Here is a 26143-nt window from a genome sequence, read left to right on the forward strand (position 1 = left end):
GTGTCCCACTTCTCCACTTTTCTCTTCAACAAAAAACGGTGTAGTAGAAGCATTGCAACATGGATGACGCCATCCATCAGAAGCTTTATTCCCACCTCCACCTCCACCAAGTTGTTTATACCCATGCAAATTATGAGTACTATGTTGATACCTCCACATGGCTTGTTCTGAAAAGAGTTCCTCATTCTCTCAAAATCTTGATAATTTCCGTGATATCTTGGCATAAGTGGAACCCTTGCAGCTCTAGTTATTCTCTTCGATGCATTGCCATCATCAACACAAAAATAAATAAATAAACCTCTTAGATGGAGGTGAATGTGCACTTCCAAAGCTTAAATAGGAGAAGAGAAGTTCAATAACTCAAGAACATAAAACAAGAAACAAAACATAAACAATTATCGAATCGAAAAAGACATAAACAGGATGAAAGATGGTACAAGATGGAAAATAGAAGAGGGGAAGGGAGCTCAATAGGATGGCACACCACTTAGGGGGCATTAACACCCACTAACTCAAGGCAAAGAGAAGATGACACTCATAAAAGAAAGCACTCTCACAAATCAGGTCAAATATAGAGTATATAACTTCAAAATATCCAACCCTTACAATGGTCTAGGAGAGCTCCTTTTATAGGTGTGGAGAAGGGTCTCTTTACAAAAATACAAAGTACAGACTAAAGGTGCAATAACACAAAACTTAGTTTCTAGAAGTTAGGTCAAAAAGGAGGTGTCTTAAAAAGGATAGAACCCTAATTTGTCCTTCCTGCCTTCATATGTGGCACCCTTAACCTACTAGAAGAGAAGGTCAACCTTGCCTCCCAAGCCTCTCCAAAATGTGCCCCATTTGTTTGACTCTAAGGTGATGCTTTCCTCCACTCTAAGTAGTGCTATACTATTCCAAGTTAGTAGTAGTTTGTCCTACAAAACAAACAAACAAAAAATTCAACATGCCAACTTAAGTCAAGTCAATTAAGGTTAATAAGTCAACCAAAGTCAAGTCAACATAAAACTAAGCAAAAGAAAGGTGAATAAACTCTCTTTCTAAACATGTTTATTCTCCCTAAGCATATGCCATGTGCCTCCATCTTTGGTAGGGGTTAGGGGTTCATCATCCCCCCTTCTTTGAGAGAATTTGACCACAAATTATTGAAGCCCTTCTTGATTGAGTTTAACTTCATTTGAGGAAGTAATTTCTTCTTCCCTCCATGAGATTTTTCCCAATCTTTACCCTTGAAACAACCCTTGGCTTTGAGCAAGTTATCCTTCATCTCTTAATGATCACACTTATATCCTTCCTTTTTGGTGTGGAAAGGGGAGGAGTTTATAAAGAGAATGACTAACTTGCTTTAGGTTCTTTTTGTGGACAAGTAGCACTTTGGTTAAAGCTTGTCCTTTTTCTTTTTCTTCTTTTCCTTTTCTCTTTTCTTTTTCATTTTATTTTGGTCCTCATTAACCTCTTGTGATGATAGTGGTACTAAAGTGACATTTTTTCCCATGAGAGTGCAAAGTGTATTTGTTAGTATGACCATCATGTAAGGTGTGTTTATCAAATTTTCACGGGCTACCTAACAAAATATGTGTGACCTCCATGGGAACAACATGATATAGAACCTCATCCTTGTAGCTTCCTAGGGAGAAGTTAATCAGAACTTGTTTATTGACATTTATTTCTCCCTCCTTACTTCTAGGTAAGCTTATAGGGCTTGGCATGAGGAATGGTTTCTAAGCCAAGTTTTCCACCACCTTTGTGCTAGCCACATTTGTTCTACTTCCTCCATCAATAATTGAAGAGTAAACCATATTACTAACGAGACATCTAGTACAGAAAATGTTTTCTCTTTGAGTTGGTTCAAGCGCTCAGAAACTTTGAATAAATTATGCCTCACTATCAAAAGGTCTCCTTCACAAGGTTCAGTTTCAATTTTACTTGAGGAAGAAGAGTCTTCTATTGAAGGAGAAGGGGGAGATGAGTGTTCACTCCCTACCTCACCACTTGGCTTTAAGGTCATGGTCCTCGTGGTTGGGCAATTCAAAGCAATGTGCCCATATCTTAAACACTTAAAACATTTAATGGAACTTGACCTTTAAGAATTGAAATGGTGAGTATGACCACTTGGTAACTTATTTCTAATCGGTGTTTCTTGGTGAGACTTGGAGGGGATTTATCATGTTTCTCTTTATCTTTTTTTTTGTAAGTGACTATAGTAGTAGTTGGGTGAGTAACTCATCCTTACCCTATCTTTTCTTTTCAATTGAGTTTCAATCTTTAGGGTAACATGTAAAACATCTCCAAGAGTGGAGTACTCATATAACTCCAGTAGATCTTATATGTCTCTCCTTAGACTAAAGGTGCAATAACACAAAACTTGATTTTTAAAAGCTAGGTAAAAAGGGGGGTGTCTTGAAGAGGACAAAACCCTAACTTGGACTCCAGGCCTTCAACGTGACACCCTTGACTTTGACTCCAAGGTGATGCTCTCCTCCAATCCAAGTAGTGTTACACTCCTCCAAGTTGGTCTTGGCTTGTCCTACAAAACAAACAAACAAAAGAGTCAATATGTCAACTTAAGTCTACTCAACTAAGGTCAACAAGTTAACCAAAGTCAAGTCAACATAAGTCAACTTAAGAAAAGTCAACATTAAACTAAACAAAAGAAAGTTGAAGAGACCCCCTTCTAACCATATTTATTCTTCCTAAGCATGTGCCATGTGCCTCTATCTTTGGTAAGGATTAAGGGCTTATAGAAAAAGTTGCGGGAAGAAAAGGTCTTACCATCGTTGCTTGCTGCCTTGTGCACCATGTTGCATTGGCATCGTTTGAGTCAATATTGTCATCATGCATTGCCACTGTTAGACCATTTTATTGTTACCCACACTATTTCATTATTGCTTCTGCCAAAGAACACTTGAGTTAGATTTATTTTACATTCTAGAATGTATTTTTTAGGAATATTTTGGATTAATTATTTCGCAAGGTTGTCACATTTTGATTTATGGAATTAGGGGTTGTTTGAGAAAGTTCAATATCATATAGTTTTGATTAATGGTTAAAAATAATCAAGTATAAAATATGATCTTGTTTCGTTTGAAAGACAATAGTTTATTTCAATAATAGAACATGCAAGATGCAAGTGTTTTGTTTAATAAACAATATGATGTTATGGAATCTTGTTTTTATATTTGATATAGTATAAATGTGTTTGAATGATAAACACATAAAAGTAAACAAGCATCATACTATATGAAAACATGTAAATGTTTATGCTATGTTGCAAAGAATGTCTATTACTTTTTATTGCCTTACTTTTTATTATCTGCAAAAGTGATTTGATAGCGAAGGATAAGTCACCTTAGAAAATCTTTTCGACAAATAGTAAAATTGTTTTTTTTTTCAACAATTTCCTGTATTACACATTGTTAAGTTTGGAAGAACTATCTACTTTGTATGACATTACATTTTAGACAAGTTCAAGGAGAAAAGAATTATTATTGCATGAAGTGCATTTAATACATTTTTCAATATCATTATGATAAAGAAAAAAAACATTCAAAAGAGTTGAAACGCTCAAGGACAAAAATGGTTTCACAATAAATACTTTCTTCATAACTATATGAAATCACTAAAAAAGGAAGAGAGAGAGATTGTGTTGAAAAATGCCAAAACTCTACCCAATTTTTTGTGTCTACTAAAGAGTTTCATAAAGAACATTGTTTGCACTCAGTTAACAAGAAGAAAGAACAACAATCTTGAATATATAAACAAATGGTTGTCCTCTCTAGCGAACAATCTTGTGATCCTTCGATCATTATTCTCAAAATCTACTTATTTTAGCAATTTTTTTATCAACAAAAAAGAATTAAAATATAGGAAGCACTTGGGGTGCTTCAACCTATATACAGATCAAAAAAATTAAAATTCTATTAAGATGTTACTCTATTATTACACGAATATAGTGTCAAAACAAGTACACTAAGCTAGAGCTATTCTTATTAAAAAAATTATTTGATTGAAATAGAAGCGAAAATGTTTGATTAGTCTTTTCATAATGAAGATTTTCACAACAATACATTATTAGGGATGAAAATGAAGTAAAGATGTTCCCAAATAACTATTTCCATTCTATCTTATCTGCATTTATTGATTTACCCGTGAACCTTTCTAGCTACTAACTATATCATCTTCTTCCAACATTATTGCTATCATGTTTCAGGTTATGTGAGTTCATTTGGGTTCTAGAAGTTTTATATATATATATATATATATATATATATATATATATATATATATATATATATATATTAAAAAATATAAATTTAAAGTAGATTAAAAAATCTTGAAATTAATTTGTTGTGAAACTAAATTTGAAATCCAATATATATTTGAATGGGCATTGAAAAAGAGAGATATTTATTGATGCATGAATTAAAAAGGTCATAAGAAGTTTGAAGTGAAGCAGTGAATTATGGTACAAGAAAATGGGTTCATTTATTTCGAAACCATGATCTCACGTTTAACTCAGTTACTACTTTAACTGCTTTCACGTCTGCATCTCTTCCTTCTTATTTAATTCTCTGTCCCCACTTCATTGCTTCACACCAAAATCAATAATAAAATTAAACTAAGTGAGAAATAAAAAATATATATTTTTTAAATATGATAAATAATGTGCTGGATTCTACACATCTTTTCAAATTATTTATCTGCTTTTTTTTAGCTTCTATAAACACACCCAATTTTATTTCCAATCATTCCTTAATTTCTTCTATCATTCATGTTTATAAAGTTGATTATCAATAAAAGTATTGTTTTAATTATAAACATAAACTACTTAAAATTGGTAATAATTATTTATATAAATATTCTTTTAAATTTTAAGCCATTTATATTTTGATATTACTAATTATCGGTATTTTAAATTTGGAGTTTCATGACGATTTGATTTTGTTAAAAACAACTGAGTTGAATAAAAAAAATGTATATTTAAATTATTTATAATTTTGATTTCATAACAATATGAAATTGTTATCCTAAATAGAATGTTATACTTATGAAATTTATGATAAAAATATTTTTAATTTTTTTATAAACAGTATCATTGTCGTACATTATAATTAATTTTCACTACTCCTACTAGTGAATTTGTACAATAACTCAGAGAGCTGAAATAATGCATAATTAAAAAAAAAAAAAAAAAGCAACGCACCGACATAAATGTATGTCCAATGGTCAATATATAATAAAATAAAAAAAATGTAGTTATGTTTCTTTTAATTTTTGAAATGGGAAATAATAATTAATTGAGATCTATTAATAAAAATAAAATTTAATGATGATTTACTATAACCATCTTTGTTTACTCTACATAATAATTTGAATATAGTAGATGATATAATAAAAGTGGTAATTATATACATTCAAGATAAAATTTCAAACACTTATATTTTCATGTGTCTATTGAGAAGTTTCAAACACTTAAATAAATAAAATTTGGACTTCCTTTTTATTTTCAACTATAGTAAAAAAAAACTTACTTTTATGAATAAATTTTATTACAAATTAAATTAAATTAAAAACATAAAGTTACATAAATGTTGTTCTTATGTAAACAATTTCACTCGTAATTTTGGGTAATCAATAGTATTGGTAATATATATATATATATATATATATATATATATATATATATATATATTTAAGAAACTCAAACAAAATAACAACAATTAAAATAAAATAAAATTATTGATATAAAAATCAAGCAATATTTTCTAAAACTAAAACTAAGAGATTAAAAAATATGTGAGTATTAATTATAATAAGTGAAACATATTCTTTCATGAATGTAATGATTTTCAAAATATCACCTTTTATGAGTTAAATATGTTTTCACTTTCTAAACTTTGACATCTTTATTTTAAATTTTAATATATTTTGATTCCAAATTTAAAAATAATTAATTCAATCTTTTTAACACAATTATTTTAAATTATTTTGACATATCAAATATATTTTAGATTGTCATTTGAATCATTTACATTAATCAACACATCTTCATTTTAATTTCGGTAAGAAACATCATTTAGCAAATTTTAAAAAATTAATGTAATTAGATTAAAACGTATGTTTATTATTTTTTTAAATTTAAAAATAAAAATCTATTAAAATTTGAAATATAAACAAATTTTAATTTTACATCAATTTTTTTTATTAACTATTTAATTTTTAAACTGTGGCGTTAATGAGAGATAATGAAAGAGATAAATGATGTAATTCAAATGACAACAATAAATACATTCTAATGCATCATTATCATTAAAATCTTAACATAACACTGAGGTGATATCCAGAATTAAATTATTAATGTCACTTAAATTAAATTAAGTGTTCACTGCAAATAAATACAATTTTTTTATTAATTTCTATTTATAAGACAGAAAGGATATTATAAGAAAAAAAAAAAAGGGTACAAGAGGCTCTGCAATTATCCATGGGTCCATTTCATGCTCAAGAACCTTCCTATAGTATAATTGTGTATCTTTTTATGGCAACATGTGAAGGTAATTCATAAATATGAAATGTCTCATCAAAATAATATACTTTCTTTTTATATGGATATGTATTCAATTTTTATATAATAACAAAAATAATAAAATCATTAAATTATAAAACATTTCATATAAAATAATTATAAAAATAAATCTATATTTTAGGAGAGTAAGAAACCTTGTGAAAACTTCAGAAGAGGCGTGGATCATGTGAAATGCAGCAGGTGTACCTGATAGTACATTTAAATGGACTTTTATGCATCTTCTTGTATATAATTCTACATTCACATCAACAATTTTCTCCCAAAAATTTTCATCATCTTCTTCCTATCACTTTCATGCATTCATTCTACTCATCAAAATAGTTTTCATAGTTTCACAGAATATGAGCATTTTCTCAATTGAGGCCTTCAAGTTTTTCTTTCTACTTTCCTTCTTCATTTCACTTTCTAATGGGAAGAGTCTTGGGATGATCCCAAATCATGGTTAGTAATAATCTCTACTTTACTTAATGTTGCAGAACTTCATGCACACATCACATGCTCCAATAATGTATCACTAAAACCTTAAAGCCTTAAAGACAGCACAATGTTTTGAATCTTTTGTGTCAATAACATGCAGCTAAAAAACTTCTCAGTGAACTCTGCATCTGGTATGAAATTGAAAATTTCTAGACGGAGTGTTATATTTTAGTCATAAAAGTGTTATGTTGCTGCTTCAAATGATAATCTAGTGCAGAACATTCATGTGTGTTTTTATTTTTCTTATCAGTTAAGTCTATCAGCTTGCACCAGAAAGCAGCAGCAGCAACTACTGAAGAGGTTTGTTTCCAATAATTTCATTTCACTATTCATAGAATCCAACCATATTTAGCTATGTTTGAATAAACTTGTCCATGGACACTTCTAGTAATTATCTATGAATAATTTTTGTTTATAGAATGGAGCAAAGAAAGACATGAGAATGGAACTGTATCCAACAGGGTCTGCTTTGCCAGATTGTTCTGATGCATGTGGTTCTTGTTTTCCTTGCAAGAGGGTGATAGTGAGCTACAAGTGCATGGTTGCAGAGTCTTGCCCTGTAGTTTATAGGTGTATGTGTAAAGGGAAATATTACCATGTACCATCCAATGGTTGAGACCATGAATTTGTGTGATCGAAGTTAAAGTTCTGGAAAAATCTGTGACAGAAAATTTAACAATTTAGTTTAGAGTAGAGTAGTGTAGTGTAGGTTGGTTAGAGTCTAGTTTTGTCTTTATTAAAGACATGACAACTTTGTCAGCAAAGTAATGAATGTGCCAAAAATGAAACATGATCCATGTTATAAGGAAATGTTTGGTTACTTCTGAGTGCTGCAGTTTATGTTTGTTTACTTCTGGGTACTGCAGTTTTTTCTGATATATATGGAAGTACAAAGTTGTAGTAACAGAACCGATTTTAATTTTCCTATGAGCATATTTTACATCATATTTTACTTGAAATATGAATATTTTAATTTTTGTATGAATTTTTCTATTTATACTAGCAATTTCTAATTTTTCAATTTGAATGGATGAAAGTATAATGTTAAAAAAATAATTTTATGCAGAAACATAAAATTCAATACAATAATTTATTTCACAGTGAAACATTTTTATATTTATTCTGAAAGGAGTCGGTTTTCACACTGTACAAATAAAAGTTTCACCTTTTTAATGATTTTTGTTGAATTTAAATGCTAATTAAACTTATTAGTTGTATAAAGTGACTCTTCTTAGCTAATTATTTGTATATATTTATGCAAATAATATGACCAATTGATAATGCAATGTTTAAATTTGAATAAAAAGTTTAAGCATAAATAAAAATAATCTGGGATTATAACATCGAATGTAAAGTAAACAACAATAAGAATGTTGGACTGAAAATAAAAACATAAATATGAAAAATTAATTAAGAGTGTGAATAAATTAATGAACAAGTGGAAAAGAAATATAAGATAAATTTCAATGGTTATTTCTTTAAAATGAAAACTTACATATTAACACATTTTTATGTACTCTATTATCAAATATTCACTTGTCTTTTCTTTTTAAGGCATAAACACCAAAAGGTGTCCATTTCTAAAGCAGGAACATCATCTAAAAGTCTCCATAAATATTCTTTGCCAAAACTGTCGCCATAATCTTGATATTGGCATGACTAGCCAGTTGAAGAAAGAAAATGAAATTTTAAAGTGGGTATTGTCAATCTCCCTGGGAATTAATGTAGAATAGCACTAGTTTTTGTACTCTGTTAGTAAAGTGAAAATTTATACTGTGCATGGTCAATCTCATGAACAAAGTGACTATGTAGCTATTTACCATGAACACTAAGTTCACTTCTCTAAATAGGTGAAACACCAAGATTTAATGAACAAGTAAAATAGTACTCTTTGGAATTGTTCACCCAACTCACAACTCAATCTGTCAAATTAAAACAAACCAAAGTATGTAAGGACAAAATGGTGAAACATGGAAATCTCTGCAATTAATAGCAGAGTAACTTACAGCTGTTAAACATGACGTTAGGACAACAAATTCATTGAATGTTTCAAAATCAACGAGTATAGAAATGTATATAAAAGGGAATATAAACGTCTCTACGGTTTAAGACAAGTTAATGCCACAAGACCCATTTCATGTCCTGCAACAATTAAGACCACTGTTAATTATAAGTACAGAACAAAATGAAGCTTTTTGTACCTTCGTCTAAAACTAGAAAGTTTAAATCAAAATTTGTCATTGAAAAAGGATAAAGATTTGGGTAAGTCTTGCAAGGAATCATAATCCTGGTTGCATTCTTTTGCAAAGCTTTATGATATTTAGTGACAAATTGAAAGTCACGGTTAATTACAAGTAGCTACGGTTCTGAGAGATAAGATAGGCCTTGTTCAATGCCCCTGCAGATGACAGAGGACTGAACCTACTTTTCATGATTCACAAAATCCAAATAGAAATCAATTCTAAGTTTAATGGGCATGAAAATAGTGTAAACAAAATGCACCATGCCTATACCAAATAGTAGCTGAGTAAGATTCCATTCTGAGTACTCATAACAAGAAGTCGTTCATCCCTCTCAATAACTTCATGATGTTACTATGCTGCACTGCAGAAGTAGCACAAATCTCAGTTTTGAACTTAGAGTTTCCTTGATGAGATTATGCAGAATAACAAAAAAATAGGGACATGTGAAATGAAAACAGAGGGAAGCAATCATTTGGGAGGCAATCAAGACAGAGATGATTTCCTCTTTAGCTTTTTCTTTATCCCTTTCTATTTTTAGCATACTCTTAGGTAGAGTAAATACAAGTTTACACGCTCTAGTTTATTTTGGTTTCCTCTTAACCGAATCAAATCCTTTCATAATAGTGCTTGACACAAGGCTCAAGGTCAGAAAGAGGTTCGGAACAAACCGTCTTGGATTGCATGGGAATTTGATGTTACATTCAAAGCATCTTTAATCCCACTGTTCTATTCTGAGCTTCTTCCAACATCATAACATAGTTCCCAAATAATTAAGAATCATAACTTCTGTCTCCTTCACACGTTGTAAACACAAAAATCACAGACTAATAATATTACAAAGCAGTAGGATCTGTTCTTGCAAGGTCGCTATAGTACAACCACCTCTTCATCAGTAGCATCTTGCACTCCCTCATCATTATTCTTTCCTTCTTGAGTGTTACCTTTATTCTGATGTTCGACATCATAAGTTGCATGGACAGCGACAAAAAAATAGTACACAAACATGACAGCAGTGCAAATGATGAACCTCCAGAAAGCCTCAGTGCCCAAAGAGCCCATGAGAAAGAGGTTGGTGGCAACGGACAAAGAGGGGAGCCAGGGAACCAAGGGCACCCCCCACACTTTGGGAGCTCTCTGCTTGGGAAGCAAACTCATAGCCAAAGTTCCCAAAAACCAAACACCAGCAGCAACCGTGTAACCGATCCAACCGAGTATCCGTGAGTGCCAAAGCGCAGCCCCAACAGCAGAAGAACCAATAATCACAAACAAGCAGATCAGAACTCTGGCTAACTCACCCCTGCCAGTGCTCTCCCTGGAATAGTACCTTCTCACAAGCAGCGCAACAGCCATAAGCATGAAAATGAAGAGCGTGCTGATGGAGAAAACACTAGAGAGAACATCCAAGCTAGAGAAAAGAGCTATGACAGAGCTACAAAGAGTGGTCAAGAGAGTGGCATTCACAGGGGTTCCTGTTTTGGGGTGAACGAGGGCGAAGAAAGGTGGGATCATGTGCGACCTTGCAATCTGAGTGGTGTACCTAGATTGACCCATGGACCCAACAAGCAAGCTTGTGGTCATCCCCTTCAACGCACAAATGCTCACAAGGTACTTCGCCCAACTCATCCCAATCTGAACAAAGGCCACAGAGTAAGCAGCGTCAGGGTCAATCTCAGTGTACTTCACCATGCTCACAAGAGACAAAGCCATCAAGCAGTAGATAACCGTAATCATGCTCATTGACCCAACCAGACCAATGGGGATATCCCTCGAAGGCTTCTTCGTCTCTTCAGCCATCGTCGCCACCATGTCGAAACCGCTGTAGGACCAGTACACCACGGCGGCGGAGTTGAACACGCCGGCCACGCCGAAAGGGGTAAATGGCGACAAGTTCGACGCCTTTCCGTGGACGAACCCGATTATAATTATGAACACGATCACAAATGTGGTGATCAGGGAACTCAGCCAGGTTAAGATTGAGGTATTGCGGGTACCGCTAACGGCAATGCCGTTGGTGATGAGAAGAACCGCCACGGCTAACGGATCGAGCAGGTCGAACCCGGGTTTGAACCCGGGGATCCGGATCCGGAAGAAGTCCGGGTCGGATTTCACCATGGAGGCGAAGTAGGAGGACCAGGAGCGGCCGAGCCCGGCAGCGCCGACGAGAGCCTCCAGCAGGATGTTGCCGGCGGCGACGAAGGCGAGGAAGTCGCCAAGCTCGATGCGGAGGAAGGAGAAGGAGCCGCCGGCGACTGGAACGTCGACAGCGAACTCGGTGTAGCAGAGGGCGGAGAGGAGAGCGGAGAAGCCGGAGGCGGCGTAGGAGAGGACGATGGCGGGGCCGGCGTGGAGGCGGGCCTCCTGGCCGGTGACGACGAAGATGCCGGAGCCGACCACTGAACCGAACGCCAACCAGGTGAGGTCCCACCAGGTGAGGCAGCGGTTCATGAGGTGCTCGCTGGCGCGGGGGAGCACGAGCAGCTCGTGCGAGTCGCTCGAGCGGTTCAGAAGACGGTCCCTGAGGCGCGGACACGTTTCAGCCAACGCCGCGCGGTAGGATTTCCCGCTCTCGAATGACTTCTCCGGGAAGAAGTCCCGCTTGCTCCACCGCCAGTAGCTTCGGTTCTCCGGCGCCGACGACGGTTCCATGGGCACTGTCAGAGGAGCACAATTTCAACTTTGCTGACTTTTCACCACACTCAGACGACTTTTCTTATAATAATAAAAAATAAAATTAATCATTGAATTGCTAACTAAATTCTGAAAAGTATGTATAGAAATATCTCCATTGAATAGTAACAAATTCATTTTAATAATTTTATTTCCATCATAATCTTTCTTTTCTGAACAACGTAATTAAATAAATGAATGAAATTAAAATATTACACTAAACATTCGTTTTTCGTTTAAATCCTAATTTTAATTTTGAGAATTTGATATATATTTAATTAGAACGTAGATTTATTAAATTTTAAGAATTATATTATAATATAAAATATTATAGATTATGTAATTATAAAACAAATATTATAATGTTGATGATTGACAATAAAATCATAAAAATATAAGATACATGATAGATATAATATATGATAAACTTGTTATTTTATGTTATTCACATTTTTTTTTCTCTATTTATAATAAAATTTAACGGAACATAAAGTCAAATGACTTTACATAAATTTTTATGAAAATAAATATATATAATTATTGATCCAAAATTTTTTTATTTTTAAATATAAATATAAGAGAGTTACGGACTCGAGTGCGGAATTTAAGCGAATATTTATAGTAGATAAAAAATATTTATAATTTATACAAATTCTTTCTTGAAATATTAAAATCAACTAATGGAAAAAATTTAAGAATTGATATATATCCATATTTATGAATGTGTTAAAATGCTCATCTTAGCTCAATAATATAGTGTAAAAGTTTTTCTTCCAAATAATGACAGTATAAAAGAATGGATATTCATTCCTAAAGGAACCTGAACTCAATTATATGTTAGATACATCGAGACCAGCATCCACACATTTTGTCAACTTTTTCTTATCAATTCTTCTAATTTTCTTCAATTAAAGTAATAGTTCTACTCCTTTAAAATTAACTAAATTATGAAATTGTAATATTTTAATAAATGAATTTTATATGAATTGAAATAAGTTAAGAATATTAAAATGAATATATTTTTAATAAATTTTATATAAAATATTGGAATGCTGTAGTAATAATAGATTGTTAAGAAATGGTTAGATTAGAGAAAAGCTAAATATTTTTCGTATTAGTAGTAATAAGCAAAAGTATTTTTTAAATACAAGATAAAATAATATAAAATGTTTTTAAATTGAAGTTATAATACAAATTAGTATTTTAATGATTATTTGCACTAGTATAAAAAAATGGATGTGATGATAAATAAATATTAATTTAAAATATGAATGTTACATTAAAATTAATTTAGAGGAAATAAATTATTTTGTATGATGATTATTACAATAAAATATTTTTTTGTAAATTGAAACTGTGTAATGTATTCTCATCAGATTGTTTGTCTTTTATTAGTGGTATTTATTTTATTTATGATAGCTTTATTAATTATATAAATGTGAATTAATTTATATGAAAGTTTAAATGATTTTGTGAAAGAGAAAAATTGTGAAACTTTATATTTTATTTGGTAATAGTTTCATTGCAAATGTTAAAGATTTATTAAGCATTGATGATTATTTTTACGATGAGAATGACATTTGTGATATATTTGATTAGATCATGGAAATGGAAATTGTTGATAGTATGAATATTATTGCCAACTCAAATCTAATAATTGATTTTCATTCTATTTATGATTGTTCAACAAAATGGGTTACTAATGAATTCATTAAACTTTCATGAAAATGTAAAGGATGATCTATCAACACTTGTGTATGTTGTAAGAAGTCAAATCAAAAATAGATTTTGTTATATCTGTTAGCTATAACAATTATATTGTTCTGTATAAATATGTTTTCTGCTATTCAATTCATAATAGAAATATATCTCATTCAGTCTCATATATTTGTTCCTCACACTTTCTCTGTTCTACTTCCATACGTTTCCAACTCTGATTTCAATATGGTATTAGGAGCATAGGTTCGCCTGTGTGGTAGAAGGAACGAAATTGTTCGATCATGTAAGAAAGAGTATTGGTGTGGTGTGTGGCCATAAAGGTAGCACAATCTTCAAGGATACCAAGAAAGGGTGAAGGTGTCAAGACTTGTGCAGAGTTCTAAGGAGTTTCAGAATCAAGATGACCGGGGTGGAAGCATCATACAGGGAGGTTTGCCAATCTTTGATGGTAAGGTGTTTGGTGATTAGAAGATAAAAATGAAGGTTGTGTTTCAGTTCCAGGACATGGTAGACGTGATTGAAACTGGCCCTGAAGAGCTTAGCAGTAAAGCTACAGAGGAAGACAAAAAGAATTATAAACTGCAACAGAAATTGGACGGCAAAGCAAGGTTCGTGTTGTACCAATGTGTAAATTCACAAATCTTTAACAAGATTTCACAAGCTAAGACAACAAAAGAGGCTTGGTAAATGTTGATTAAGACGTATGGTGATGGTGATAAGCATAAGAAAGTGAAGCTGCAAGCATTGAAGAGGAAGTTTGAATTTTTGATGATGGAAGAAAGCGAGACAGTAGCTCAATACCTGGACAAGGTTCAAGAACTAGTGAATGCGATGAAATCTTGTGGTGATAAAGTATCAGAACAACACATGATACACAAGGTATTAAGGTCACTTCCTCCTAAATTTGATCACTTAGTGATAACTATTGAGGAAACAAAGAATCTTGAAACATTTCAGATCGAGGAACTCCAACATTCTCGGGAAGCACACGAATATAGAATGGATGATTGAAAGCACTATCAAGAACAAGTGTTACAACCCAAAACAAATTCCAAAGGTTTCAAGAAAGGAGGAAAGCACTAGAAGAAGCAAGAATAGAAATTTGAAGATGAGTCCAATGTTGGAAAAGATCAGAAAAGACAAGAAAAAGATGACAAGGAGTGGAAGAAGAAATTGAAGTGTCATAACTATCAGAAGCTTGGACACTTCGCTCGTGAATGTTGGTATGGTGAAGGTGCTAAGAACAGGCCAAAGAACAAAGCTAATTTGGCTCAGGACGAGGATTCTTCTGATTCAGATGTTGTGATGCTTATGGCCAAAACCAATAGCACGGATTCAGAGGAAAAATCTTCCTGGTATCTAGATTCGGGGTGCTCCACGCATTTAGGTTTGGTGATGATAGTTGCCTAAATTCAAAAGGCATTGGTTGTGTGGTGTTACGGGATTCATCTGACAGAGAAGTGGTAATTGATGGTGTTCTGTATGTACCAAGTTTAAAAACAAAGCTGCTTAGTCTTGGGCAATTGTTGCAGAAAGGTTTTATCATGGAAATGAAGGAGAATGGTCTAAATGTTTACGATTAATCAAAAAGATTGGTTGTTCATGCAGATCTATCTAAGAATAGAACCTTTCGTATTGCAATGAATACTCCAAAACATCAGTGCTTTGCCACAACAGTGAACAAAGATGAGTGGATATGGCACAACAGATTTGGGCATCTGAATTTTCAGACTTGTTTGATCTAAGCGAGAAGAAGATAGTCAAGGGGCTTCCACCAATCAAGATTCCAGAAGAGGTGAGTAGAGAATGCATACAATGCAAACAGACCAGGCCCAAGTTCCAAATTTTTCATCCCTACGAAAGCCACTGAGAAGCTAGGAGTAGTCTACTCAGATGTTTTCGGTCCAATGCAACTGGAAACTCCTAGTAGGAACAGGTACATTCTCACGTTCATAGATGATTTCACTAGGAAAATATGGATCTATCTAATTAAAAGGAAGAGTGAGGTTTTGTCGATGTTTAGAAAGTTCAAAAGCATGGTGGAACAACAGAGTGGGAGTAACATCAAGATCCTAAGGTCTGATGGAGGAGGGGAATATGCAGCAACAAAATTCAGTGGGTTTTGTGAAAGAGAAGGCATTGTTCATGAGTTCACTCCTCCCTATACTCTTCAACATAATGGGACTGTAGAAAGAAGAAACATAACCTTACTTAACATGGTTAGGTGTATTCTGAAAACTAAGAAAGTGCCAAGTTTCTTATGGGGTGAGGCAGCAAATGTAGCGACATATGTGTTGAACAAATCACCAACGAGAAGACTGAAGTTGATGACACTTGAGGAAGCTTGGACATGTGTCAAACCTGACGTTTCACATCTTAGGATTTTTGGGTCCCTATGCTACAAACACGTTCTTGATCCTTTCATAAGGAAGTTGGATGATAAGAGCACACCCTAAGGCTTTGTTCACTTGTAAAGATGGATTTGAGGGAGAGGGAGATGATGGATTTGGATGAATTTGAGAGTAAATGGTGTGTTGTTTTTTTGAAGGGATTTAAAGGTGATTAGGAGTGAATTTAGTAGTAAAGTTTGTGAGAGTTAGTGAGTGATTTGATTGATATGATAGATTAAAAAAAAATTAATATATTTAAAAGGAGAGTTTACCATTTTGCCCTTATGTAAAAAATAGTATAAATTTGTGTTTGTATGAGTTTAATAAATTTTTAAATTTTGTATTTAATGATACACTTTAAATAAATAATTTACAAAAATTAATAAGATAAATTATTTATACTCATACTATTGAAATAAATTTTATCAAGCAATTGTGAAATTCATTTGATTTGAAAGTTAAAAATTAGTATGGAACACCAACACTTTACAATTCATGTCATTTGAAGAGCAATAATATTTATAAGTGACAATTAAGTCGGTTTAAAAAGATGAACATAATCAAATACAGATAAATGTACTGAAATTGAAATGAGAAGAGTCTTACGATACAATGATGCGACAAAATTATGTTAATCATCTAATTTGTGAAGAATTAAGTTGACATTGAAATTCACTTCTGCCATTTGCCGATTCATATCAAGAGTCAAGTTTGATAAATTATCTTCTATCCGTTGAACACGTCCTTGCATATCTTCTATTCCTTGCATTCTATTTTGCAAGTCTTGGACCCCATCCCACATTTGATGGATGATTTCAGAATTAGAGTGGAAGGGAGGATCTTCAAAATCACCATCAGAGTGGTTGGTTCCATGAACAGGGTGGTCATGCACAACATTTTGTGGTTGTAGTTGCCCTTCATCATCATTATTTGCATGATCATGCTGCCAAACACCATTGACATTAACAATATTCAATCTCTTCAAAGAACGTGTGGAAAAATGTTGTCTCTTCCCGATGGTTGTATTTGCATCTGGAGAAAAATCTACTCCACTGTATTGCATAATCTGGGTGATCAACACACCGTACGGAAGAGGAGTATCACTAGCCTTGCACTTAAGCATGTGTTGCATTATATAATGAGGCCAATTAATGGATATGTTATTCTTAAGCAACCACATCATTAAAATGTCTTCCTGCAACAGTTTAGCAAAATTAGTCATACGTGGTGTCAAAATATGCACTACCACATAATGTAGTAGTCTGTCATTTACGTTAATAGAACCGACAGTCCTGCCACGTTCACCCTGCATGTCCGGTCTCAACATGGAAGCCAATGCCATGTCTCGGTCGAAATGGATATCTTCTGGTATATCTGTAAAGCTTATCTTTCGACCTTCATACTTCAAATGGGCAATATTGTACCAATCTTCGGGTTTAAGTTTGATTCTCTTCTTGTTAACCTCACTTTGTAGGTATCCGTTGACTGAGATCCTCAAGTTTGAGTAGAAAACTTTTATGAGATCCGGATAGAATGGTCGGTCCATAGCTACAAAGTCAACAAGGCCTTGAAATACCAGATGATGATGGAAATAAAGACCGGATGTAGTAAAGGAATCATAATCCATTATTTTGGGGTCGACAATTCTTCTTATGTAAAATTCATGTGCATAGTGTTCCATTTGATGAACATGGCTGAAGAAACGTCGTTGATCTAAGACATCAACGACAATATGTCTTTTTGGTGGTGGAGGTTCCGTGTTTGTTGCACATTCTTTGTCTTTTCCACTTTTAGATCTTCTTTTGGATGATGATGACGCCATTAAATAATGTCTTCAGATCATAAAGAAGAAAGAAAAATACAGTCATACATAAGAAATCAAATTATAGCACACAATAAACATGTGGTACTTAATCATAAGAAATTAGATCATTACATACATCCATAATGAATAAGTCTTTCATACAATCAAAACATGATAACATAGTGCAAACTCTAACAAGGTAAATGAAAACATAATTGAAGTCTAAAATAGTTCAAATTCATGACAAAATGATAACATTAAAAGATGGTAATTGATTCCAAAGTCACATTGTCTTTGGATCAAACACGGATGTCAATTACTCCCCATCATCATGTTCCATAGTTTATTCCATCGGAGATTGGTGGGCATTCCCATTAACCTTTTCGTAGCCAAAGGGTTGGTGCAAAGGAAATCATAGCACTGCTCCATAACTTTAGGCTCCGGTATATTCATTCCGCTAAGCATTTCCCAGATATCACTCTCGGTGTATTGGAATGTTCCATTGCGACGCATCATCCCCACTTGCTCTATCAGAATATCATTGCGCTTTTCAAATGCTATGACTTGTCTTTCCGCCATCATGGAAATTTTCTCAAAATGAGAGTTCCCAGACCCCATTACATCCATAAATCCATCAAGCCTCGTAGTAAGCTTGTCAAATTGGGAGTCCAATACATCCACCATGGGGGCTTTGCGCTTCGACCCCCGTGATGTTGACGTCCCGCCAGAGGGGACTGATGGCAGTGATTGAGTCGGGCCAGGACTATACTCATCCATTTGAGGGGGTGAAGGTGGAAGGTGGTAATCAACTCCTTCAAAGGTAGGTGCATCAGGTATGTACTCATTCTCATCATTGAGATCAACCTCCAAACGAGTTTGTTGCCTTTTGCGTTGTGCTTGTCTTGCCATGCGGACTCCACCACCAGTTGCTCTATCGGCTGCCTACAGTTCCTCCATCAAATCGTAGTGTCTAATGTTAGTGACCCTCCATTTCGCCGCAGATGGTTTGGCCTGCATTGATAAGTTCTTGTGTGTGTTAAAATAATTTGTGTATGTCATTGAAAACACATGCTAAGTATTTAATTACCTTGACCAAGTCTTCCCAAACTTCGGCTTCTGCTTCAAACCGCTTGGTTGATGAACTCCATGCAAATCCACTAAGTGAACTGAACAAATCATGAACCTCACGCCATTTCTCCTTGACCACTTTTTGCCTATTCTTGACATTATTTTTGGTCACTGAGACAAACCCCAATTGGTTCAGATGACTCACGATATTGTTGTATGCTTGGGTTGTCCAGCTACCATCAACCCTGTTCCCCAATCGGGCTTCTTCTAGCATCGCTGTCAATAGCTTTTCATCCATGTCTTCAGTCCATTTTGTAAATTCCCGTGATCCGGTGCCGGAATCGATACCAACACTTTTTCCCTTGTTCATGTTCTCACCTAAATAAAAAACAGTACTAATTATATGAAATTAAATAAATTTGATATACAAACCAAAATTTTTTCCATTAAATAAAGCAAAGTCATTCAACATAATTAAGTACACGTAACTAACAATTATTGTAATCTCGCCACATTTGTTCAGCTAATTCATCCCTAAAATTACACCCAAGACGATAATCATCTTCACGTGTGTGAACAATATTGGTCTCTACATGGTTTTCCATAATCTCTCGGTCAACCTCATCAATTAGCGCATCGTCATTGTCTACACCACGAAGGAAGTTGTGAAGGATGCAACAAGCTAATACAATGTCAGTCATTGTCTCCAAAGAATAATGAGGTTCACTTCCACTTGCTATAATGGGGAATCTTTTCTTCAAAACACCAAATGTTCTTTCAATGACGTTCCGTAGTGATGAATGGCGATGGTTAAACAGTTCACGTGGATTTTGTGGCCCTCTTCGTGTAAATTCTTTAAGGTGATATCTTACACCTCTGTACGGAGTCATTATTGCTCTTTTAAGCATGAATCCAGCATCCCCAAGATAGTACTTTTCTACACGAATGATAACACTTTAGATTTCTCGAACACACAAGTACATGAATAAGAAACAAAGACTAACCTTCAGGTATGATCAAGGGGTCATCTCGAACTAGAGCATCTTTCAAAATTCTTGAATCAGATGCTGTCCCTTCCCAACCAGCTAAGACATAAGTGAATCTCATATCGAAATCACATGCAGCAAAAACATTTTGTGTTGGCCAATCCTTCCTCCTTCGGAACCTTGCGGAATCAGATCTTGGGACCTTAACTCGGACATGAGTTCCATCTATTGCCCCTAGACAATCCTATTTCATAGCTAGAAAGTTAAACAAAATTCCCTTTTTGTTGACGTTCTTATTCAAATAAGATAACAAAGAAATTGGAATTTTACCTTGAAGTATGGGAAAAACCGACTATTGTTGGCCAAGTTTGGATGCACATCATTTCCGGATGGCTGAATTAAAAACTCGGACTCCAAGCTCAAAATTGCATCCAATACATTATGGAAATGTTTGCTAACAGTTGACCCAGAACGATGGAAGAAAAATGCAACACTTCTATTCTTAACGTTATGCCCAATTATGTGCAGAAATTTTGCAACTTGTTCCTCCACGGTTGACCGTATTGCATCTTTCACTAACCCAGTTGACCTTAGTCGTTGACATAGGTTAATAAATGCCTCTGGTCCCATACGAATAATGTCACGACATCGATTAGTGTGCACCAGGTAAGACATCAATTGCTCTCTGCGACGGTCTTTGTTGGGGACGTATTCCGTAATAGTAGTGCTATGATTCGAATATATAGTCAATATATTCAACGCATGTGTAACAATGCATAACATTGTTACTGCAGCAATTGCTGTACGCACTTGTAATTGTCGATGTAAATGTGTAACTATATTGAAGTCCACACCTACAACATCATCGACTACATCCTCGCCATCCAAATATGAAAGTTCTAGTTCTTCTTCCATATTACCTTGAACAAATTTAACCACTATGACATACATATAATACACATAAGCATCAACCATTTCCATATTATTATTTGAAAAAATATAAAAATAAGATCAAATTTATACAAAAGATTTCTTTTTCACGACAATAATTCAATGAAAAATAAATAGGCATACCAATTGCATCAATAATCCACAAATAACAAATATAAATACATATAAATCCATATAAATCCATAACAATAATAATCCATATATAACCACCACACAAATATAACAAAGAAAGCTTTCAAAATCTACGTACCTTTTACTTCAAAGAAGAAACAAAGTTATCAACACCAACACTCCAACACCTACATCAACCAAATTAACCAAATTGATATCAGAATTTTCGAGTTAATAAAAACCATTGTAGTCCACCAACCACAAACTACCTTACCAGTCAAAGTTTTCACACACAAAACCGAAACATGAACCAGGGTTTGAGATCCGGGAACTAATTTCACAACCACGCACAGCCTCCAATATCTCTCAACTAACCTCCTATTCTTCACAACCACGCACAACCTACGCGCCACCTCCAGCAAGGTGCAGAGTCATTCACCATCCCACGGACTGCACCATCCCACACACTACACCACCTGCAACCAAAGAAATTAAGCAGAACAGTGAGGGTGGGAGAGAGCATGCAAAAATCAGTTCCCATCAGCACCAGGAACACTACCAGTACATCAGTTCCCATCATGTAGCTTCTTGTTGGAGAGAGCATGCAAAAATGACTACACCATCATCGAACACCACCTGCAGAAAATGAACACAGTTCATACACCCACAACAAAACACTTGGACTATGGATCGGAAATGATGGATCCATGGCACTCTTCCATGAACGACGAACTTGTCCAAGCCATTCTCCTTTTGGAATCCACTCTCCCACGAGCCAACAAGTTCTCCAATGCGCCAACTCCACCAACGATGATTCTTGGATCCGGATCTGCACCATCATGGATCGATTCCGCCTCTTGTTGGATCGATTCCAACTTCTCTGGATCGGTTCCTCACATGTTGGGATCGGATCTGGTCACTGCGGATCGGTTCCAAGCTGTTGCAGAACCTTCAGCCACCGTCTCTTTCAGCCCTTGCTTCGACGACATCCCTTCCAGGCCACCAACAACCTGTAGCAGCCACCGTTTCCTTCCGCCGTTGCTTCCACTACATCCCTTCCAGGCCACCAAAAACCTCCAGCAGCCACCGTCTCTTCCGCGCTTCGATTTGGCACCCCTTTGGTCTTTTTCTCCGCTCTCTTTCGCACTGCCAGCGGCACCAAACAAATATAATCAACAAAAAAAACTCACCTCACATGACAGAAGCCACAACACCGTCTGCGTCATGCGAAAAACCAACTCTGCCTTCTCCCCTCTTCCAACTTATACACCGCACCAACCACACACACCAACCTTCTAACTTATTCAATTGCTATTTAATGGTCGCTGCAGTCAAACAAATTCAAACACAGATTGTATAGTCACAACATGTCAGGAATCCCGTCAGGAATCTCACGAATCTATTGTGTTTTTCTCACGAATCTTTGCTTTTTTCTGAATGCAGTTGAACCTCCACTGTACATGCAAAACACGTGAAACATTTATGACGAGGGTAAATACGTCTTTTATTACCACTCTCCTTCAAATCTTTGGTTCAGAAGCGGGATGCCAAAATCCATGAATCCTTCAAATCCTCTCACATACCTGCCTTCAAATCATAGCAAGCGAACACCGTAAATCACCGCTGATCCATTCCTCTATTTTTGTTGCAACAGTAAATACATGCATGCGAACACAGCCTAAGTGTTGATTGGCTACCATGAGACAGGTGGCTACAAACTGTATGACCCCAATTCAGAGCACGTGTCCACCAGCAGAGATGTGTTTATTGATGAGTGATCTAGTTGGGACTGAAGGTGGCAATCACAAAAGCCAACAACACATCGAAGATAGTCTTAGAAGATTCAATAGAGCAAGACACAACTAATTTGGCCTTGAGAAAATCAGGACAAAGATCACGACTTTCGTCATATCTTCGAGACTACGATGTTACTCATGATACTATCGTAACATCTGACGAGAATTTAGTAAATTTTGCACTAATTACTGAATCAGAACCGATCACATTTGAGGAGACAGCCAGGGATGGACATTGGTGGAGAGCTATGGAGGAGGAGATTGACTTTATTAAGAGGAACAACACCTAGGAGTTGGTAGAGCTACCACTAAATAAGAAGCTTATTGCTCTCAAATGGATCTATAAGGTCAAGGTAAATGTTGTTAGTGAAATTGTGAGGCATAAGGCCAGGCTCGTGGCCAAAGGTTTTTCTACAAAAGGCTGGGATAGACTGTGGAGAGGTCTATGCACCAATTGCTAGAATTGAAACTATCAGATTGGTAGTGGCCTTGACAACAAACGAAGACTGGAGTTTGCATCAATTGGATGTAAAATCTGTGTTTTTGAATGGCCCCTTAGAAGAAGAAGTGTATGTTCAGTAGCCCATTGGCTTCATACAGGAGAATGATAAGCACAAAGTATATAAGCTAAAGAAGGCTTTATATGGGTTAAAAGAAGCTCCAAGAGCTTGGAACAAACAAATTGACAAGTTTCTCGAGGGAATTGGATCCATGAAGTGCATATAAGAAAATGAAGTGTATGTGAAAAGGATTGAAGTCAGCAGAATGACCTCTTTATTACAAGCAGCAATGAGGAGTGCATCGAGTCATGCAAAGCTGAGTTGATGAAGGAGTTTGAGATGAATGACCTTGGAAAGTTGAGCTATTTTCTTGGTATTGAGTTCACACAAACAACTTCTGGAGTGGTCATGCACCAAACAAAGTACGCTCGTGACCTATTGAAGAAGTTCAGTATGGAGTAGAGCAATTCTGCAATCACACCTGCTGAAATTGGTGTGAAATTGGAGCACAATCTTGAGGAAGAAGGGGTAGACTCTACAGTATATAGAAGCATTGTAGGAAGCCTGAGATATCTGTGTAACACTCGCCCATATCTGAGTTTCAGTGTTGGAGTTGTTAGTAGATACATGCAAGTCCCCAAAGTTTCACATTTGTTAGCCGTGAAGCGTATTATGAGGAATCTGCACGAGACTGAGCATTTTGGGGTGCTTCTATCGAAAGGAAATGAATAGTTGATTGGATACTCAGATGTAGAATGGTGCGGTGACAAAACTGATAGAAGGAGCACTGTTGGCTCTGTTTTCTTCTTGGGAAAGGCACCTATCTCTTGGAGCTCTACCAAGGAACCGGTAGTGGCACTCTCATCATGTGAAGCTGAATATATTGCAGCATCCGAAGTTGCTTGCCAAGCAATCTAGCTGTGTTCTCTGTTGAAAGAATTGGGAATAGATCAAAGGTGTAAGCTAAGGTTACTGGTTGACAATCAATCAGCCATAAACTGGGCAAAACACCCTGTCTCTCACGGAAAAAGCAAGCACATCGAAATGAGGTTTCATTTTATTAGAGAATAAGTATCAAATGAGAAGCTAATAGTGGAGCATTGCAAGTCAGAGGTACAATTTGTTGATATTCTGACGAAAGCCTTGAAGCACGCTAGGTTCAAGTTTCTGAGGAAAAGTATTGGTGTTGCAAACTTATCTAGTTTGGTTTGAGGGGGGGATGTTGTAAGAAGTCAAACCAAAAATAGATTTTGTTATATCTGTTAACTATAAAAATTACACTTTTTTGTATAAATACGTTTTTTGCTCTTCAATTCATAATAGAAATATATCTCATTCAGTCTCATATATTTGTTCCTCACACTCTCTCTGTTCTACTTCCAATCATTATTACGTTACCAACTCTGATTTCAATAGTGTCTACCATTTTAACCCACTTAAAATCAAGTATGAAATACACAATCAACTATAAAAAGGCATGGTTGGCAAGCATAGAGTCGTAACAAAGGTTTATGTCAACTAAGAGGAGTCTTATCAAAAGTTGTAGTGCTATTTAATAATACATAATTCCACAATAATATAAACTGATTTTTTTTCATGGTAAATTAATCAACAATTTTTTTTCATGGTATCTTATCACCACCAATGTTTTGTGAACAATGTCTTCTTTAATGTGGATTGAATTTAATGTGTTAATTATGCTATGTCTGATTTAAATCATTGCTTCAAGAATGCACACAACTCATACTTATTTGTCACTCAATTATTATTTAGATACAAATTGAATCATAAAAAAATGAAGAAGTCATTACGTAAAATTCACCCTCCACCCTAAACAAAGAAAATAACCCTTTGATACGATTTTACTTAATCAATGTCCATGCAAATAATACACAACTAATCGATGTACATGTTTCGCAATTGCATAAGCGAGAAACATAAAATTACACAAAACTCAAACATTGTATATTAGGAAAAGATCGATGGATAAAATTAGGGGTGGCAAAACGGACAACCTGACCCGTTTTGATTTGGCCCGCCCTTGGTCTGCCAAAAACGGGTCGGACCGAGTTGGTCCACCACTAGCAAACAAGTTGGATACTACAACCCGCTCCGCTTCAGAGGAGGATGACCCGTCACTTTTTTTTTCTTTTAATTTTTATTTATTTTTTTTTCTTTTAATTTTTGTACATATATAAATTTGTTTGTATAATATAAAAAAATTATTATTTTTTAATTATTTTAAATTTTAAATATAAAATAATTATAAGAAAGGAATTAATGGACTAGATAGACGGGACTATAGTGGGTTGGTAAGTTGTAAACTCCAACCTGATCCATCCTTTTTTTATGGGTTGATTCGGTAAACCTAGTCCACTTTGACATGTCTAGATAAAATAAAAAAATATTAAAAAAAAAGGTAAAAAAGGATAAAATGCGGTGATTTTATAAAAAATACTTAAAAACATTAACACATGTCAAGAATTTAAGTGAAAATAAATGGATAAAATCAATTATAGTTTGTTTTCATATTGTTAGCAGATTATAGTTTTGTATTCTAATTCCATTTGTTTTCCACTTATGTCCCTTAAACTTACAAAATATAATTACCATACTTTTAGTTAGAAATTTATGTATCTCTGTATTTAATGTTTTATACCTATAATAATAATAATCGTAAACTTTTATTAACAAAAACTTATGCCAAAAATTAATATTAGTTACTGTAATTAATAATAAAAAAACTATTAATTTAAATTTGAAAAATTTTACATTTATAATATACATTATAATGTAATAAAAAATTTATATTTTTATTATTTATGAGATTTTATATCAATCATTA

The 26143-nt window shown here is 34.6% G+C and overlaps 2 protein-coding genes across 2 annotated transcripts; one reads left to right on the top strand and one right to left on the bottom strand.

The window, feature by feature from the left end:
• The first annotated feature begins 6835 nt into the window (after positions 1-6835).
• On the top strand, positions 6836-7934 carry LOC114170724 (protein EPIDERMAL PATTERNING FACTOR 1-like). Its single transcript, XM_028056271.1, has 3 exons — positions 6836-7027; positions 7314-7363; positions 7482-7934. Exons 1-3 carry the CDS (start codon positions 6928-6930, stop codon positions 7677-7679), a joined length of 348 nt encoding a protein of 115 aa, XP_027912072.1. The 5' UTR covers positions 6836-6927; the 3' UTR covers positions 7680-7934.
• Positions 7935-9691: 1757 nt separating this feature from the next.
• On the bottom strand, positions 9692-12037 carry LOC114169825 (cationic amino acid transporter 8, vacuolar). The gene has a single exon (XM_028055147.1). The coding sequence runs from the start codon at positions 11950-11952 to the stop codon at positions 10174-10176; it is 1779 nt and encodes a 592-aa protein (XP_027910948.1). The 5' UTR covers positions 11953-12037; the 3' UTR covers positions 9692-10173.
• Between the last annotated feature and the right edge of the window lie 14106 nt (positions 12038-26143).

Source organism: Vigna unguiculata, chromosome 11, assembly GCF_004118075.2.
Source record: "Vigna unguiculata cultivar IT97K-499-35 chromosome 11, ASM411807v1, whole genome shotgun sequence".
Classification (NCBI taxonomy): Eukaryota; Viridiplantae; Streptophyta; class Magnoliopsida; order Fabales; family Fabaceae; genus Vigna; species Vigna unguiculata.

Excerpts from the sequence above, each read along its gene's own strand:
- LOC114169825 (XM_028055147.1), bottom strand. The coding sequence starts at position 11,952 with ATGGAACCGTCGTCGGCGCCGGAGAACCGAAGCTACTGGCGGTGGAGC.
- LOC114170724 (XM_028056271.1), top strand. The coding sequence starts at position 6,928 with ATGAGCATTTTCTCAATTGAGGCCTTCAAGTTTTTCTTTCTACTTTCC. Across the intron at positions 7,028-7,313 it reads TGGGATGATCCCAAATCATG|TTAAGTCTATCAGCTTGCAC; the intron begins GTTAGTAATAAT and ends TTTTCTTATCAG. Across the intron at positions 7,364-7,481 it reads CAGCAGCAACTACTGAAGAG|AATGGAGCAAAGAAAGACAT; the intron begins GTTTGTTTCCAA and ends TTTTGTTTATAG.